This window comes from Suricata suricatta, chromosome 8, assembly GCF_006229205.1.
Source record: "Suricata suricatta isolate VVHF042 chromosome 8, meerkat_22Aug2017_6uvM2_HiC, whole genome shotgun sequence".
NCBI lineage: Eukaryota > Metazoa > Chordata > Mammalia > Carnivora > Herpestidae > Suricata > Suricata suricatta.
Genome location: NC_043707.1, coordinates 65,922,467 through 65,940,612, shown reverse-complemented (window position 1 = coordinate 65,940,612; position 18,146 = coordinate 65,922,467). Strand labels below are relative to the sequence as shown.

At 34.1% G+C, this 18,146-nt stretch overlaps 1 protein-coding gene across 5 annotated transcripts in view; it reads right to left on the bottom strand.

The window, feature by feature from the left end:
- EVI5 (ecotropic viral integration site 5) overlaps positions 1-18,146 on the bottom strand; it is a 190,558-nt gene that overhangs the window by 53,555 nt on the left and 118,857 nt on the right. For all 5 annotated transcript variants that reach the window (XM_029947060.1, XM_029947062.1, XM_029947063.1 and 2 more), the window contains 2 exons: positions 12,083-12,229; positions 4,461-4,556 (listed from right to left, as the gene is read on the bottom strand). In XM_029947060.1, coding sequence (XP_029802920.1) covers positions 4,461-4,556; positions 12,083-12,229 — 243 coding nt within the window. The remainder of the gene's footprint in view (positions 1-4,460; positions 4,557-12,082; positions 12,230-18,146) is intronic.

Genomic DNA, 18,146 nt, shown 5'->3' with positions numbered 1-18,146 from the left:
GAAACAGAAGTTGGTGTTTTGATTTTCTACTTTGCTTTTCTGTTTGGAGTGTCATTGTAACTACTGTATTGTAAATGATGGAAAATAATTGCATATGTTAAAAAAATATGAAACTTTATAAAGTAAAAAAATAAAATTAAATTAAAAAAATAAATTAAAAGCTTTAAAAAGGCCTTAATTATATTAACAGATTACATAATAATATAGTTTTTAAGTGATGAGTTTGACATTGGTTTAAACATTGGTTTATGGGGGATAATTTTTAATTAACTTATTTAAATTCAAGTTAGTTAACGTATGTAGTATTGGTTTCAGGAGTAGAACCCAGTGATCCATTGCTTACGTATGACACCCAGTACTCATCCCACCAAGTGCCCTCCTTAATGCCCACCACCCCACCCCATTACCCTCCAGCAACCCTCAGTTTGTTCTCTTTATTTAAGAGTCTCTTATGGCTTGCCTCCCTCTCTGTTTTCATCTTATTTTTCCTTCTATAGGAAACAGTTTTAGTCATAAGAGAGTAATGTTAATTGGAAGAATTTGTCCAAAGAGATATGAAGTACCAAAATATTTGACAGAGTTCTCCCCCTAGTGGAACTCGAAAATGATTGAAAATATTTCCATGACTAAGAATAACCTAAAATGTATTATTCTTATAATTGAAAAAGGAGTTTCAGATTTTAGCAAGACATCTATCCATGGATCTTAATATGCATGTAATAAGTAAATGCACTAAAGTTGAATCATCAAGATGTTTACTGAAAACAAATTTACTAAATGTATTAGGAGTGAGCTAGTCATGTAGAACACAGTAAGAAGAAATACCTTAAAAGCAGAGGACTAGGGAGTATAGAGAAATAGCAATTTAGGAAGACCCAGCAGTTTTCAGCATGGTGCAGAATTTTGAAAGTGTGAAAATTTTGAAAAGTGTGTGTATGTGTAGTGCATACAGAGGGAAGACAGACAGGTGATGGTGAAAGATGAGACAGGAAATGTAAATTTGGGCAATAATGAAAAGTAAGCATTTTATGCTGAGGAATTTTGGTATGATTTGCTAGGTAAAAAAAAGTCAATAAAAGTTTTTATGTTTTAGAAAGCTAATTCTGATATCTCTGTGGAAGCTGGAGAAAAGAGAACTGGCTAGGAAGTTACTACAATAGTTCAGGCACGGCCGGGGACAGAAGAATTCAGGGAATGGCTGGGGGAATAGAAAGGCTAAGAAAGATTAAAAGAAAAGTTTCTGAAATTAAAATTACCTTTGATTTAGTTTTAGATTTACTCAGGACTTTTTCTCTTTTGAAGGAACTGAAGAGTTGGGAAAGACATGTCAGTCTGTATGAGTCAGTCAGATAATTAAAAATTATCTGAAAGCCAATCTATAAGAGGTGAGTAGGTAAAATGTTGGTAGAAATGTTAAATAGCACAAGCATTTTGTAAAATAATTTGGTATTATCTAGTAAAGCTGAAAGTTTATATACTCTATATATAGCCTTGACGTAGAGAGCTAAGAAATGCATAAGTGAAGTTCCTACTAGGTTGAACAATTCAGTAAGAGATGATACCACTGATAAAGATTTGTGATACAGGGGCGCCTGAGTGGCTCAGTCTGTTAAGCGTTCAACTCTTGTTTTTGGCTCAGGTCATGATTTCACAGTATGTGAGATGGACCCCCACATCAGGCTCTGCTCTGACAGTGTGGAGCCTGCTTGGGATTCTGTCTGTCCACTGCTCATGCTCTCTAGCTCAAAAAAAATAAACTTAAAAAAAAAGACAAAAAACATTTAGGGGGCGGGGGATGACCCCCATGTAATTTTAAACATGTTGAACCAGAAATGCTTATGCAACTTCCAGGTGGAGTGGTCTGTCCATTTAAACTATTAGTACATGTGTCTAAAGATACAAGAAGTTTAAAAAAAAAAAAACAACAATGAAAGCCAAGTCAGAACGGGGGTAGGTATTTGCAAAAGATAATCTCAATAAATGAAAAACTACACATCCACAGAAAAAGACAGACAACCCAATGGAAAAATATATACAAAAAGACTTTAGCAGGCACTTAAAAAAAGAGGAAATCTAAATGGCTAACATCATTAGCAACCAGGTAAATGGCAATTAAAACCATGACAAAATACCAGTGCGGACCCACCAGAATGGCACAAATTAAAACATCTCTCACCACCACGTGTTGGGGAGGATATGGAACAAGCAAGAACTTTTATATGCTGCTGCTGGGAGTTTAAACTGGTATAAGCTCTTTGGAAAATAAAGTTGAAGATTTGCATGCTCTGTGACACAACTATTCCACACTTTGGTATATATGCTAGAAAAATGTACATGTGGTCAGTATAGTGCTCATAATCATAATTGCTCATAATCACAGAATTGTTCAAAACAGTCCCAATCTGGAAACTCCCAAATGACCACTAATATTAGAATGGAGAGATACATTGTGATGTTTTCATAAAATGGAACATGTACAACAATAAAGATGATTACTCTTACTAAAATAATGTTGAAGAAAGAAGAGACAAAAATTAAAATACTCAATAAGGTTCTATTCAAAATTCAGAAACAGGGAAAGTTAAACTGTACAGAGAGGTATATAAAGATGACACAATTATAAGGAAAACCAAAGGAGTGATTACCACAAAACTCAAGATTAGGGAGTAGGGTATGACTGGGTAGACTTCTGGGGTATGGGCAATATTCTCTATCTTGACCTGAACAGTGATTATATGAGTAATGTGTTTACCCATATTATGATGTAGCTTTGTATAATGAACTTCTCTGTATATTGCTACTGATTTTTAAAATAATTTTTTAAAAAAAGGTTTAAAAATTATTGGTTAGGGGAAACATGCTATGACTGGAGTTACATTAGGACCTGTTGTTGCACACAATAGCTCCTGAAGCCATGTAAGTGAGACCCTTCATTTGATCACAGCTTTCAAAAAGCCAAAAACTTGGATTTTTCAGAGGAATACAAACATTGAGAACTGATAAGAAGACTGAGGAACAATAAACAAGAAAGAAGAGAGGCAAAAGCGAGTGTGTAGGAAAGCCAAGAGAGAAGAGAATGTAAAGAAGATGACTGGCCAACAATGACAAATGAAATAAACTCAAGCTGAATAAATACTGAAAAAATACCAGTGAATTTAGCAATTAGGATGCCAGTGATTATTTAATCAAAAACCATTTGATGCTAACATACTCCTGATGGTAAAAATTTCATACATTTCCTTTTCTATTTTTCAAAAATGATGTTATATTTCATTTTAAACAAAACATGCCACATATCAGGCTCTTCCTTTTAATAAGTATTTCAGAATAAATAAAGAGTGATATAAATCTTGCTGTTTGTGACTAAGATATGTAGAAATGTAGCAAAATTTTATAATTTTTCTTGATGTTAGAAAACTACAGGCTTAAACTAGACTTGCCTATGATAGCATGATTTAAATGGCTGACGACAAATATATTATGCAGTCAGTTCACGTCTAAAGTTTTCCTGCACATGTGCTACTTCACAGGGAATATTACCAAGAGAACACAAAAGCTGTCTTTTTATTAACTTCTACAAATCATAATGTGTTTTTGATTATCACTTCACACTGATCAGGATGGCCATCATAAAAAAACAAATAAGCAACAACAAAACCCCCAGAAAACTGACAAGTGTTGGTGAGGATGTGGCGAAATAAGAACCTTGTGCATTGGCTAGTGAGAAGGTAAAAACGGCAGCTGCTGTGGCAAATAGTACAGCAATTCCTTAAAAAGTTAAACACAAAAGTGATCCATCAATCCCACTTCTGGGTAAATCCCAAAGAAATGACAGCAGGGATTCAAACAGATGTGTACAACCATGTTCACAACAGCACTAACCAAAACAGCCAAAAGGAGAAGCAACCCCAATGTTCACCAATGGATAAACAAAATGTGGTACACACAGACAATGGAATATAACTTAAGAAGGAAATATATTTTTTCACATATAACAACATAGATAAACCTTGATGACATTATGCTAAGTGAAATAAGCCAGCCACAAAAAGACAAATACTGTATCATCTTCCTTATATGAGGTACCTAGAATAGTCTAATTCAGAGACAAAAAGCAGAAGAGTGGTTTCCGGGGGTTTGGGGAAAAGAAGTATTAGTGGATGTTCAATAGGTAGACTTTCTGTTTTGCAAGATGAAAACAGTTCTGGAGACTGGTTACAAAGCCATGTCAATGTATTTAGTGTCACAGAACTCTATACTTTAAAAAAGTAAACTTAAAGGAGTAAATTTTATGTTAAATGTATTTTACCACAACAAAAAAAAAGGACTTGTAAATGAACAGTGTTGAAAATAACAGTCACAGTTATTAGGAGGAAGACGTAAATGGTGTAGGAAATATCCAGAGGGAAGGAGAATTATGGCATTTCTTTTATGTGTACTTTATTGTTTTCATATGGTACCTGGATTTCCAGCTCAGCAATGTGCTGCTGTAATTCAGCCACAGCAGCTATGCTATCTGCTTCTCGGAGTCTCACAGCCATCACTTCTTCCTTGTTCTAGGGGAACAAACAAAAATAAACCATGTAATAAGCCAAAAATAAAACATAAACACTTGTAATTGGCTTCAAATTTAAAAAATGATAGATTAAATGAGAAAAAAATGCCATTATCACTTCAACTTGATATAAAATGAAGACCGAATACAGAGAGTAGCATTCCATCTTTGAGCATTAAGAAACACCACTCATGGGACACATGGGTGGCTCATTAGGTTAACTGTCCAACTTTGGCTCATGATCTCATGGTTCGTTGAGTTCGAGCTCCTCGTCAGGCTCTGTGCTGACAGCTCAGAGCCTGGAACCTGCTTTGGATTCTGTGTCTCCCTCTCTCTCTGCCCCTCACTGGCTCTGACACTCTCTCTCAAAAATAAATAAAAATAAATAAACATCATTCATATAAATAAAAGTTATATAAGATGTTAAAATAAAAATGAACTTAATTAATTACAATTTAAATCACTGTGACTGTGAAAGCTGCTCATTTTTTATGTAAGAACAAATATTGAGGGCCATCTGGGTACCTCAGTCACTGAAGCGTCCGACTGCGGCTCAGATCATGATCTCGCAGTCTGTGGGTTCAAGCCTCACATTGGGCTCTGTGCTAGCTCAGAACCTGGAGCCTGCTTTGGATTCTGTGTCTCCCTCTCTCTCTCTCTGCCTCTCCCCTGCTCATACTCTGTCTCTTTCTCTCAAAAATAAATAAACATTAAAAAAATTTTTTTAAAGAATATTGAAATTTTTCAAATACTTAACAAGGACACCAGATTAACAGACGATATGGATGCTGAGAGAGTATACTAGCTAGATATTTAAAAATCACATTCTTTCTGAGGCAATAAATGTCAATGAATTTTTACATTATACTAAAAAAGAGAACAGAAATTAGATTATATAATTCTAACCTTCCTAGGAAAAGTATACTATTTAACTCTACCACCTCAAAATTTCACAGAGAAAAATCCCAAAACTGCATTCTACAATATCTATGCCAAATTATACTGATCCAGAAATAAAATATGAAGAAAATACGTTAGAGAAAAAGAGAGTATACGAAAATATTTTGCCCCTCCATTTTACTTCAGTTGCAATTTAGCAATCATTAGTATCAAAAATGTACAGCATGGTGACCTTCGGAGAAATACAGCACCAACCATGTGAGAGAGCCATCTAAAATACCTTATCCATTAGCTTCAGTTTGGCCTTCAGATGACTGCAGCCTCATAAGAGACTCTAAACCAGAATCACTTGGCTAAGATACTCCTGAATTTCTGAGTCACAGAAACTCTAGGATATTAGTATTTATTGCTATTTTAAGCCACTAAGTTTTAGAAGTAATTTTTAAAAAAGTAATAGATAAGGACACCTGGGTGAGTCAGTAGGTTGAACATCCAACTTTTGATTTCAGCTCAGGTCATGATCTTGTGGTTCATGGGATAAACCCCTCGTCAGCTGTCTGTGCTGACAAGCATGGAGCCTGCTTGGGATTCTCCCTCTTCCTCTCTCTCTCTCTCTCTTCCCCGCCCCTGCCTGCATGCACTCACTCACTCATTCACTTTCAAAATAAACATGAAAAAATAGTAATAGAGAACTACTACATTTATATTCTACTTTTAATTAATTTATAAAAATTATACTAATCAAGTAAAATTTTATATAAATTACATGTACATTTAACTATGTAAATTTCATAGTTTAATATAATAATGTATAATTAACCATTTAAATTTCAAATATATATTATAAATTATATAAAATTATGTTAATCAAGTAAAAAACCCAAAATTCCCCCTAATATCCCCCCTCTCTAATCTAATCACCGAAGCTTATTGGTTCTCTTTAAAAATAGATTATGAATTTATCTACTTCTCTTTATTTAAATGCTAATATCTGGCCCTAAACTAGCACCTCTGTCCTTTACAATGATTATGATGATCTCGTATCACATCTCTCTCCAGCCTCACCTTAAACCTACCTCCACACAGAGTGGCATGTATGTGCTTTTAAAAAATAACTACATTAATGACTACAAGTAATATCCCCTAATAAATGCTAAAATTAGTTGCTGAAACTTTAAGCATATTTGCATAGTCTTAAAATAGTTCCCCTAAACTATTTATTAATTACTGTGGTGTTTTTAATATATACGCACAAATTCTTTAATACTTTTTCCTTGAGCAGGTATGGCTTAACATCCCTGTCAGACTGCAGGGTGGACTTAGGAACTTGCTTATAATGAACAGAGTATACGAGGAAAAAAGTTCTGTAGTGAATAAAGCTGGCAGACACCAACTTACATGACCAAGGTTAACAGCACTAACCATAAGGTTTATTAATACAAAGAGTCTTCTGATATGATGTGCTGAGAAGGACACTTCAACTCTGTATTCTTTCCTAAAATATATAACCTCAGTCTAATCAGGAGAAAAGAGACAATCCTAAACTGAAGGCCGGAGGATATTCTACAAAATACCTGACCTGTATTCTTCAGTAGTCAAGGTCAGGAAAGATAAGAAAGCATTAAGAAACTGTTACAGATCAGAAGTGACAGAGACATAATGAGGAAATCTGAATAAAGTCTATAGTTTAGTAACAACACTGTACCATCATTCATTTCTTACTACTGATAAATGTACCATGTTAGATGTTATCACATAAGATGTCAACATTAGGAGAAGCTGATTAAAAGGCATATGGTAACTCTTTGTATATACTATTTTTGTTGCTTTTGTGTAAATATAAAAATATTTCAAAATTAACAGTAAAAAAAGAAATCTGAAGCAAATACAGCAAAACAGGAAAAAAAAGGTCTGTTGACTTCCTGCGTAAAACCTTTCAGTGGCCTCTCACATCATTTAAGAGTAAAACCCAAACTCATTACCACAGGCTCTAAAATTTTACATGGTAAGAAGTGGAATCCCAACATGCTTCCTGGCTTTATTTCACTAGCTTTTCACTTTATACAAGTCTCAGCAACCAAGTTCTTTCCCGCTTTTGGTTCTTGAACTCTGTGACCATTTTCATGTGGCTCTTCACATGGCTGCTCCTTTCTTATTGTTTATGTCCCAGCTTTGAAACCTACTTCTAGCACTCCATCTTTATTGCCAATTCCTCCTACATTACAGTACATCATTAGTAATAATCTTATGTATTTTTTACTTATTGTCTCATACATTGCATCCACCTTCTTACTACTGAATCCCCAGTGCCTACAACACACAAATAAAAGCTGCCCAAGTATTTGACAAATACATAAATAGATGCCATCCTTCTTTGAAGTCTCATAATCTCACCTCCTCACAACCCTATTTGAGAATCACTGTTCTAAAATATGCAACTTGCAGAAAACATGAACAGACACTTCTCCACAGAGGACATCCAGATGGCCTACAGGCACATGAAACGATGCTCAACATCTCTCATCATCAGGGAACCACAAATCAAAACCACACTGAGATCCCACCTCACGCCAGTCAGAGTGGCTAAAATGAACAAATCAAGAGACTATAGATGCTGGCGAGGGTGTGGAGAGATGGGCACCCTCCTGCACTGTTGGTGGGAATGTAAACTGGTGCAGCGGCTCTGGAAAAAGTGTGGAGGTTCCTCAAAAAACTATCCATAGAACTCCCTTATGACCCAGCAATAGCACTACTAGGGATTTACCCAACAGATACAGAAATGCTGATGCATAGAAGCACATGTACCCCAATGTTCATAGCAGCACTGTCAACAATAGCCAAAACATGGAAAGAACCTAAATGTCCATCACCTGACAAATGGATCAAGAAGATGTGGTATATATACACAATGGAGTACTACATGGCAATGGGAAAGAATGAAATATGGCCGTTTGTAGGAAAGTGGATAGACCTTGAGGGTGTCATTCTAAGTGAAATAAGTCAGGCAGAGAAGGACAGATACCATATGTTTGCACTCATAGGTCTAACAGGAAAACAGGAGAAATCTAATGGAGGACCAGGGGGAGGGGAAGAAGAAAAGAGAGTTGGGGAGAGAGAGGGATGCAAAACTTGAGAGACTACTGAATACTGAAAACGAACTGAGGGTTGAAGGGGAAGGGGGAGGGGGGAAAAGAGGTGGTGGTGATGGAGGAGGGCACTAGTGGGGAAGAGCACTGGGTGTTGTATGGAAACCAATTTGACAATAAACTATTTAAAAAATAAAAAATAAAATATGCAACTTGTACCTATTTAGAATGAGAAATCTGGTTATATACTTCATAAGTAACACAATAGAGAAACAGGTACTCTCATTCCCTGCCGGTCAAAGTACAAAACGATACAACCCTCAGGAGTGTAATCTGACAAAATTTATGGAAGTACAAATGTATTTACCCATTGACCAAACAATCAAATTTATAGGGACACATACATATACCTCTATAGGAATATGTAGATGTAACTCTGTATGTCTGAAAATATATATGTACAAGGTTATTCACTATACAGTGCTTGTGGCAGCAAAACACTGGGAGCAATCCATGTGCACATCAGTAAGGACCAAGTACACTATAGCAACATCCATGCAATGGTAAACAATGTACCTTGGAAACGAATGAGAAGACTCTTCAAGCACTGATATTGAAAGCTCTAAAAAATATAGTGAGAAAAAAATAAAAAAGAGCATATAGTCTGTTAACCTACATGTAAGAAAGTGAAAAGAAAAATTATATATTTTTACTTGTTAGCATTTGCCTAAAAGAAACTCTAAAAGGACATATTAGAATATAATAAAAGCAGTTACCTAGCAAAAAGTAAAAGGGGTAAGTGGTAGAGTCAGAGAATGAGATAACCGGGAATGGAGTGTGAGCAATGTTCTGATTTACACTCAGTTAAACAATCGAAGCATTATGAAAAAAATGTGTATGTATTAAGCTAGCAAAATTTATATTATATATAAGCAACAGGTTTATTTCTTCCTGTTACTTCCTATCATTATGCCATATAGGAACAATGTTATAATCATAGTAAAATACTTTGACTTACTTCACTTTAAAATTTCTTATCATACAATTTTACAAGTTCATGAATTAACACATCTTTTCTCAAGGACATATACATATCTATGTCTGCATCTCTCTCTATATATGTAGAACCGGAAAATATAAATCTTTCTATAATCTTCAAATTTATATTTATGTGGGAAACCCCATAATCTTATTACTAAAACCTTGGGTGCTAGGTGTGTCTTGGAATCTCAGATTTTTTTGATTTTAGAAAGTAATAAGGTGCATAAGCCATACCTTAATATTATCTAGTGGCAGCATCCATAATGAAACCGTATGCTCAGTGTTAAACACAATGCAATAGTAAAGTATAAAAATCCACACCAAGTGGGATAAAATAAAAATGATAAATGATTATCCAAATGAATGTGTGTGAAATTTATGAGAAAATGTTTGGGTTTTAGTGTGTTTTCAATTTTCATATTGAAGATCACACACTTGTATTAGTTTCATCTTTTAAGTGGGGATATTCAGTTGTAGAAAGAAAATAACATTAATATTTAAAACAGTATCCTGATATTTTACATAAATGAAAAATAAAATGAACCTTAATAATTATTTATCAACAAATTATAACCTATAATCATGTAAAACTAAATGAAAATTAACCAGGGGGCACCTGGGTGGCTTAGTCAGTTAAGCGTCTGACTCTTGATTTTGGTCATGATCTCACAGGTTTGTGAATTTGAGCTCCTCATAGGGCTCTGCACTGACAGGGCACAGCCTATTTGGGATTCTCCCCCCTCTCTGCGCCCCTCCCCCAGTCGTACCAGAGTACGAAAATAAATAAAAATCTTAAAAAAAAAAAACTAAATGAAAATTAATCAAATGTATACAATTAAAGGACTAGCTTCCTTGAAAAAGTTAGGTTTATTCCTGAACTATTCCAATATAACAAGGTAAAATATATACACTTAATTAGAATGTACCAGGTGCTAGAGTAAAAACCACTGGTCATTCTCAAAATCTACAAAAGGTATTAGAAAAGACTGAATAAATCAATATACAGTGTAAACACAGGGGGGAGATAGGGGAATCAGCATCTGTAATATATTTTACAGATTTATTAATGAACAGTTAAAAGATTAAACAAAATTTATATTGGTTCTTAAAATTCTCTAAAATTCTGAATCTGAGCCCATTACTTAAATTTTAAAAATACTTATATGTATATGTATTTTCACCAGCAAATTCCACAAATACTTACTTCCAAATGATATTTTACTTAGCTTAAAAGTTACTAACCCATTTGAGGAGCAATATTAAATCAAGTCATAGTGTTATCAATGTTTAAGGAAAACATACACCAATAATGAATGAAAAAAGATTAAGTTTAGTTCTTTATTAAAAATAAGTCAGCATAGACAATACTGCATCATAAAAAGTCAATCACATATTAAAAGGACAAATCAAACTGATATAACCTCATGTCACATCATTTTATTTTTAAATTATTCTAGTTATAACTTTCTAGAGGTACTAATTTTAAGTTGGTACAAATTTCAGTACTGCCTACAGATTTCTGTCAGTGTAAATTGTAACAGCCATGCATATTTATTAGGATGTAATTTCATCTCTGGATTTCAGTGACACTGATAAACCACTCAAGCTTCACTCTTGGTTTTTAATGACACCAGAACAAGTTGATGGAATTACAGCTTTACATGTGCCATTGAAAGTCTTATTTCTTATCATAGAATAATAAGGCTGGAATCTTTAAAGGGCATCATTCCTGCTATTTCACCATGGAAAGATGGAGGACTAGTTTATTTTAAAATCCCGTAACTTGACTTCAGTAATCTATTCTAATGCTCCGATCACTGTCATCTCTTTATTACTGCTCTTTCTCTCTCTGTCTCACACACACAAACACACTCTGTCGCTCTCACTCTCTGTCCTTCCACCCCACTCCACATCCCCTCACTCTCTCACCACTGTTATGCTGTAGATTTCAGAAAAAAATTCACTTGCATTCACATAATTTTTGATGCTTTATAAATCCAAACACTTTACACATGCAAAATTTAAAAAAATTAAAATAATAGGAAATGTACAAATTTCCCCAACCCATTAGTATGTACAAACTCCTTTTGCTTTCTACACAGAAAACATTTATCAATACTGAATGTCTACTGAAAAGGTACCGATCAAAGCAGAGTTACCCTAACCTCTCTAACTTACCCATCTTTTTGCTTACAATTTTTAAAACTTCATTTTTAAAGGGTTGCAAGTCAAAAGAAAAATTTTACAGAAATCTCAATTTTCAACCACTTGGTTAACTTAAATTCCTACAATGGCATTTAACCAAGTAGATGAAAATGAAGTTTCCTGCCTGAAATCCACCTCACTATAAGAGGAGTTAACCTTGTCTAAAAGCAACCACCAGCCAAGTTCAGGAAAAGTGGGAAACAAAACTAGATTATTTTGGTTTTAAGATAATGATGAGACAAAACAAAAAGGTGGTATTATATTGACAAAAACATTAGGTAGCTGATATATTTACCTTGCATTCAATCTCTGCTTGTTTGCGCTTTGCTTCACTTAATTGAGTAAGTAGTCCTTTGTTCTGTGCAGAAAGATACTGCACCTTCTCGTGTAGACTGATCACCTCTTGTTCTGCTCTTCGAAGATGGTTACTATTGATCTGATTCTAATAATTAAAAATACAAATACTCAGACTATAAAAAACCCAAAAAATCTTATATATTTCTACCTCCCCATTTTATACCTCAAGAACATTATATAAAATGTTATTACTTGTTACAGAGAAATTTTTTTTAACAAATAAATACTAAAAAAAAAATTATAAAAGTGCTTTAAAAATCAAGTCATCCAAAAGAATACTTAAGGTCCGTATCAGAAACTCTTCCCACAGCTCAGTATTTTTATTTATACAATAAATATCTACAAACTCTAAGAATATTTATACAGAACTTGAAGGTATTAAATTGTGAAATAGGCATGGTCACACAAATGAGTAGATACATGAATATGAAGCATTTAACTCTTCTTTCCAGTTCCTGAAAGTACAGACTGACTGAAAAGCACCATCACCATTTACTCAACTGCAAAATCCTTCATGTCATGAAATGTATCATGTGCACTTCTATATTCCTCCAGTGTACAGCACAGTCTTTCTATGAACCACGGGCTGGTTTTGAATTCTGACCTGTTATCTGGTTATTAACTAAACTAGTTATCATATTTCTGAGTCTCTATTTCCTCATTCGAAAAATGTATATGAAAGTAAGACCTATTTTTCATTTGGTTGTCTTTAGTGTTAAATGAGAGATTACATGCAACAGGCCTTAATATATAGTAAGAACTCAATAAATGCTAACTGCTTAATTTACTATAATTAGAGAACATGCTAAAAATTATGTAGACCTTAAGTTGACTGACATGAGGTAGTCTCCTCATTCAGGCTTCATGTGGCCTGATTTCTCTCAACCCCAAAATATTCTATTAGGGATCTGACAGAAATAGTAGGGATTTTATAACCAAAGACAGAAAAATCTGGCTCCTCATTTTATGGTTTTTCACCCACAGTAAATTTACCTAATCCCATCCAATTTCAGTACACTGGTACAAGCATAGATATTCTACTCGAATTTAAACTCTGTGTTATAGCTGCCTCACTCTCAAAAATAAATAAAATGTTAAAAAAGTTTAAAGTCTATGTTATAGGAATCATGAAATAAGTTTATTAAAGGATTCTCACACAATGACTGAAATTTAACAGATACTTAATAAATTCTTGGTTGTTACTATTATTATACCTATTCTGCCTCATTCTATGAAAAGGACTCTGCCTACAGTTTTAATGAAAAATCCACATCATCTAATAGATTTAAGCTCCAAAACTTTCTACCACTTCTGGGTTTATTCTTCTTTACCGGGTTTATTCATCTTCCGGACTCACTATCTGTCTACAAAATAAAGAGTGAACTGCTTAGTGCTCAAGTACTTAGTACTTATATTCGAAATGTTCCACAACCTCTTCTTACAGACCTTCCATTCTACCACTAAACAAATAACTACACGTGAAAGGGACACACCTTCAACATATACTGCAAAGAATTTCCACAAATTAGAACTCCCCCTGTACCACTTAATACAACTCCATGACCCATCATCACAAAACTCCACATATAAATAAAATGCCAAATTGACAATGAGAAACAGTAGACAAAAAGGATAGCAAAGATAGATTTTTTTAAATTCTAGATAATAAAATAACCATGTTAGGACTTTATATAAAATATTTTGTTTAAAATTTTTAGACATAAAAAGAGGAAGTAAAAACATAAGCAAAGATCAAGTAACTATCAAAAGACACTTAGCAAATTTGAAAAACAACCAAATACAATTTCTATAAGTTAAAATAGCCAATCATATTAAAAATTAATTAAAGGGTTCAATAGGAGATTAGCTACATTAAAGAAATAGTGTCCCAAAAGAAGTCAAAACACAAAGGAAAGAGAGTAAGAAGGTACAAAATACACCTAATAGGGGTTGCATGATAAAACAGAAAACAAAAAGGTTACATATAATGGTCTAAGAGGCAACAATGACTGAAAATTTTTTTACAACTGGAAGAAATATATATATGAAACCACAATTCAAGAAGCACAACTAATTCCAAACAGAATAAATACAAATGAATTCTCAATAAGATACATTTTAACAAAACAGAAAGCTAAAGAGAAGAGACAGGGAACCTGGGGGGCTCAGCTGGTTAAGCATCTGACTCCTGATTTCAGCTCAAGTCAAGACCTTATAGTTCACATGTTTGAGCCCCACAGGGGTCTCCATGCTGGCAGTGCAAATCCTGCTTGAGATTTTCTCTCTCTGCCCCTCCCTTGCTCACGGTTCTCTTTCTCTTGAGATAAATAAATAAACTTTAAAAAGAAGAAGAAGAAGAGACAAATCAAGGGTAAAACTGAGTATCTATGAAAGGAAAAAGTGAAATATCCAGCAGACATCTCAATAGGAAATATTTGTAGTGCTTAAAAAAATAAATTTCCTTCTACAACAGTATATTCAGCTAAACTATCAAATTACAGTGCAAAAAAAGTACATTTATCCTAAGAAAGTGAGAGTTTACAATTCATGATTCAAACTGGAAAAAACTGTTAAAGTAAGAGAAAGCAAAACTCAGCAAATGAGTAGACAAATCCAAATAATTACTGACTCCACAGAACAATGTCTAATAATTTAGAGACATAAAAAATGTACAATAATAGTAACATATTAGATTGGGAATGGAAGAAGAGCATATAGAGATCTTCCTAAGGCCCTTACACAGCCTTGAAGGAAGATGGACATTAAACAACATTAAACTTTGTTTAGTCAGGTGAGTATTTTTTTTCAGGTAATAAATACTAATAGGAAACAAAAGGAATTATAAAAGTCAAACTAGCAGAAGAGAAAGAAACATTTAATTAAATCCAATAAAAAGAAAGGAAAAAAAACAGAAAAAGGGGAAAAATGAAGTAAAAAAATTCAAATATATCATAATAAAGAGTTTTGATTTCTGATGAAGACACAGTAGAAAGAGCATTGTTTCCACCCTTTCAATTTAAAAAAAAAAAAAAAGGCCAGCCAAATTCTAAATTAATGACATTTGTTGAAACCAGAGACATGAGGAAACAGGGCAACAAACTAGCCTCAACTATAAGGACAGACAGACTGTTAAGAATAATTTTTAGCCAGAATAAAATTAAATTGGTAGAGGCCAAGTACTGGCTGGCTAGCGAGTGTGGAGCCACAGTGCAGTCTAAGGCTGAGGTTTTATCAGAACAATGGGGAACACTCTGGCTCTCTAACTTACTATAACGAGTAAAACTGGAATACTGCTGGAGACTGACTCTTTCTGAAGTGCTGTACACATGGAAGACCTAAAGATATTGAGAAAATCCTCTGGCAAACCAGCCCTCAATCTAAAAATAAGATAGCATTAGAGGAATTTGAAGCCTGTGGTGCAATGAGGGTAACCACAGAAACAACAAACCTCAAACCCAGCCCAACTCCTGCCTATATTAACTCAAACCCCCCACATTAAAAGCCTAGCAGAAGAAAAGGAATGCCCATTTCAAGGCATAAAAACTACTTAGTCCACTGTCCTACACCAGACACTCAGTTTTCAACAACAACAACAAAAATTAAAAAGCATAGGAAAAGTTAAGAAAAAACAAAACACTACCAAGAGACAAAGCAATCAACAGAATCGGCCTCATAGATGACACATATATTAAAATTATATGACAGGGAATTTAAAATTACTGTAATTAACCTGCTAAAGGCTCCAAGAGAAAGGTAAAAAACATTCAAGATCACATATTGATTATCAGCAGAGAAATGAAAACTAAGAATCAAACTGAAATGCTAGAAATAAAAAAGAGTAACAGATATGAAGAATGCCTTCGATGGCTCATCAGACAACTCACAAAGTGGAAGAAAGAATAAGTTAACTTAAAGATAAGTCAATAGAAATATTTAACACAATAGAAACTGAAACACAAAGAGAACAAATAAGGAGGGGAATAAAGAAAAGTACCCAAGAGTTACTATCAATATCAAATAATCTAACATATGTGTAACGGGAATCCCAGGAGGAGAAAAGACTGTGGATCAGACAGAAGAAATATCTGAAGGAAGAATAACCAAGAATTTTCCAAATTTCATGGTAGACACAAATCCATAGGTCCAAAAAACTCAGAAGAAAAACAAAACAAAACATAAAATACAAGTCATTTCATATTCAGAGTGCTGAAAACAAAAGAGAAAATCTTAAAAGTAACCAGAGGATAAAACACATTACATGTAGATAAAAACAGAATTACAACAGGATTCTGGCTTACATGGTTACTGACAAGAAGAGTAACTTAAAGTGTTGAAAAAAAACCCCAATAACAGCAACAACAACAACCACCCAGAATTCAATATCCATTTTAAAATTAGAGAAATACTTTCCCAAAGAAACAAAACGAAAAATCTACTGCCAGTTGACCAGCAGTACAAGAAATGTTAAAGGAATTTCTTTAAGCAGAAGGAATATGACACCAGAGAGAAACATGGATCTGTATAAAAAAATAGAATGCTGAAATGGAATATTCAAGGGAATAAACATCGTTATAATTTTTAAAAATTTCTCTGAAAGGCACCTGATTAAAAAGCAAGATTAGTAGCATATATGACATGTTTGTACTGTATGTCATAGTAAAATATATGATGACAATAGCACAAAGGATGAGAGGAAGAACTGGGAATATACTGTTGTAAGGTCCTTATACTACATGTGAAGAGTACAATATTATTTGAAGTACATGTGAAGAGTACAATATTATTTGAAGATTAGTTCTCATTAGATGTATATTGGAAAACCTAGAGCAACCAGTAAAAAAAAAAAAAAAATTAACGAGTATAAAGAAGTCACTTGTGGTGATAAAAAAACAGAATCATAATACCCAATAAATCCAAGAGGAAGTAGAACAAGAAGAAAAAAGATATAAAGAACAGATGGAACAAAGAGAAATAGCTAGCAAGGTGACAGACATTAATCAAAATTGAATCATCAAACATGGACTAACCATGACTGCAGAAAGAGCCCGAGATTGCATTTAAGTTTGGAGATATACACATCATAAAATTCACCTACTTGAAGTGTACTCAAACTTCAGCAGTTTAGTATATTTAGAGTTGTACGACCATTTGTCAAATTGGATTTTTTACAACGTCATCTATATACAGTTTATCAGAGATATAAGCAGGTTGAAATTTTAAAGATGGAAAAAGATATATAAGGCAAAGACTAAAAAATAAACAGCTTAGAGGTGCCTGGGTGGCTCAGTCAGTTGAGCATCCGACCCTTCATTTCGGGTCAGGTTATGATCTCACAGTTTGTGAGTTTGAGCCCTGCATCGGGCTCTGTGCTGAGAGTGCAGAGAATGCTTGGGATATTCTCTCTCTCTCTCTCTCTCTCTCTCTCTCTCTCTCTCTCTCTCTCTCTCTCTCCCCTTCCCGTCATTCTGCTTGGACTCTCTCTCTCAAAATAAATAAACCTAAAGAATAAAATAAACATCTTAGATAACTATATTAAGTCAGACTGAATCAAAATGCATCCTGAAGGATAAAGAGGGTCCGTATATAATAAGATTCATTTTAAACTTCTTTTTAAAGTTTATTTATTTATTTTGAGAGAGAGGGTGGGGGCAAGCAAGCAGGGAAGGGGCAGAGAAAGAGAGAGAGAGAGAGAAAATCCCCAGTAGGCTCCATGTCGTCAGTGCAGAGCCTGATGCAGGGCTCAATCTCACAAACCATAAGATCATAACCTGAGCCAAGATGAGATTTACTGGAATCCAATCCAGATGCTTAACTGACTAAGCCACCCAGTTGCCCCTAATAAGATTCATTTTACCACAAAAAACAGCAATTATAAATCTGTATCTCCCTCTAAAATGGCTCAGGATATTTTGAGCCAAAAAACTGTCATAATCTAAGGAGAAATAAATCCACAATCACAAGAGAAGGTATCTATTTGTTAGTATTTGAAATATCAGGTGATA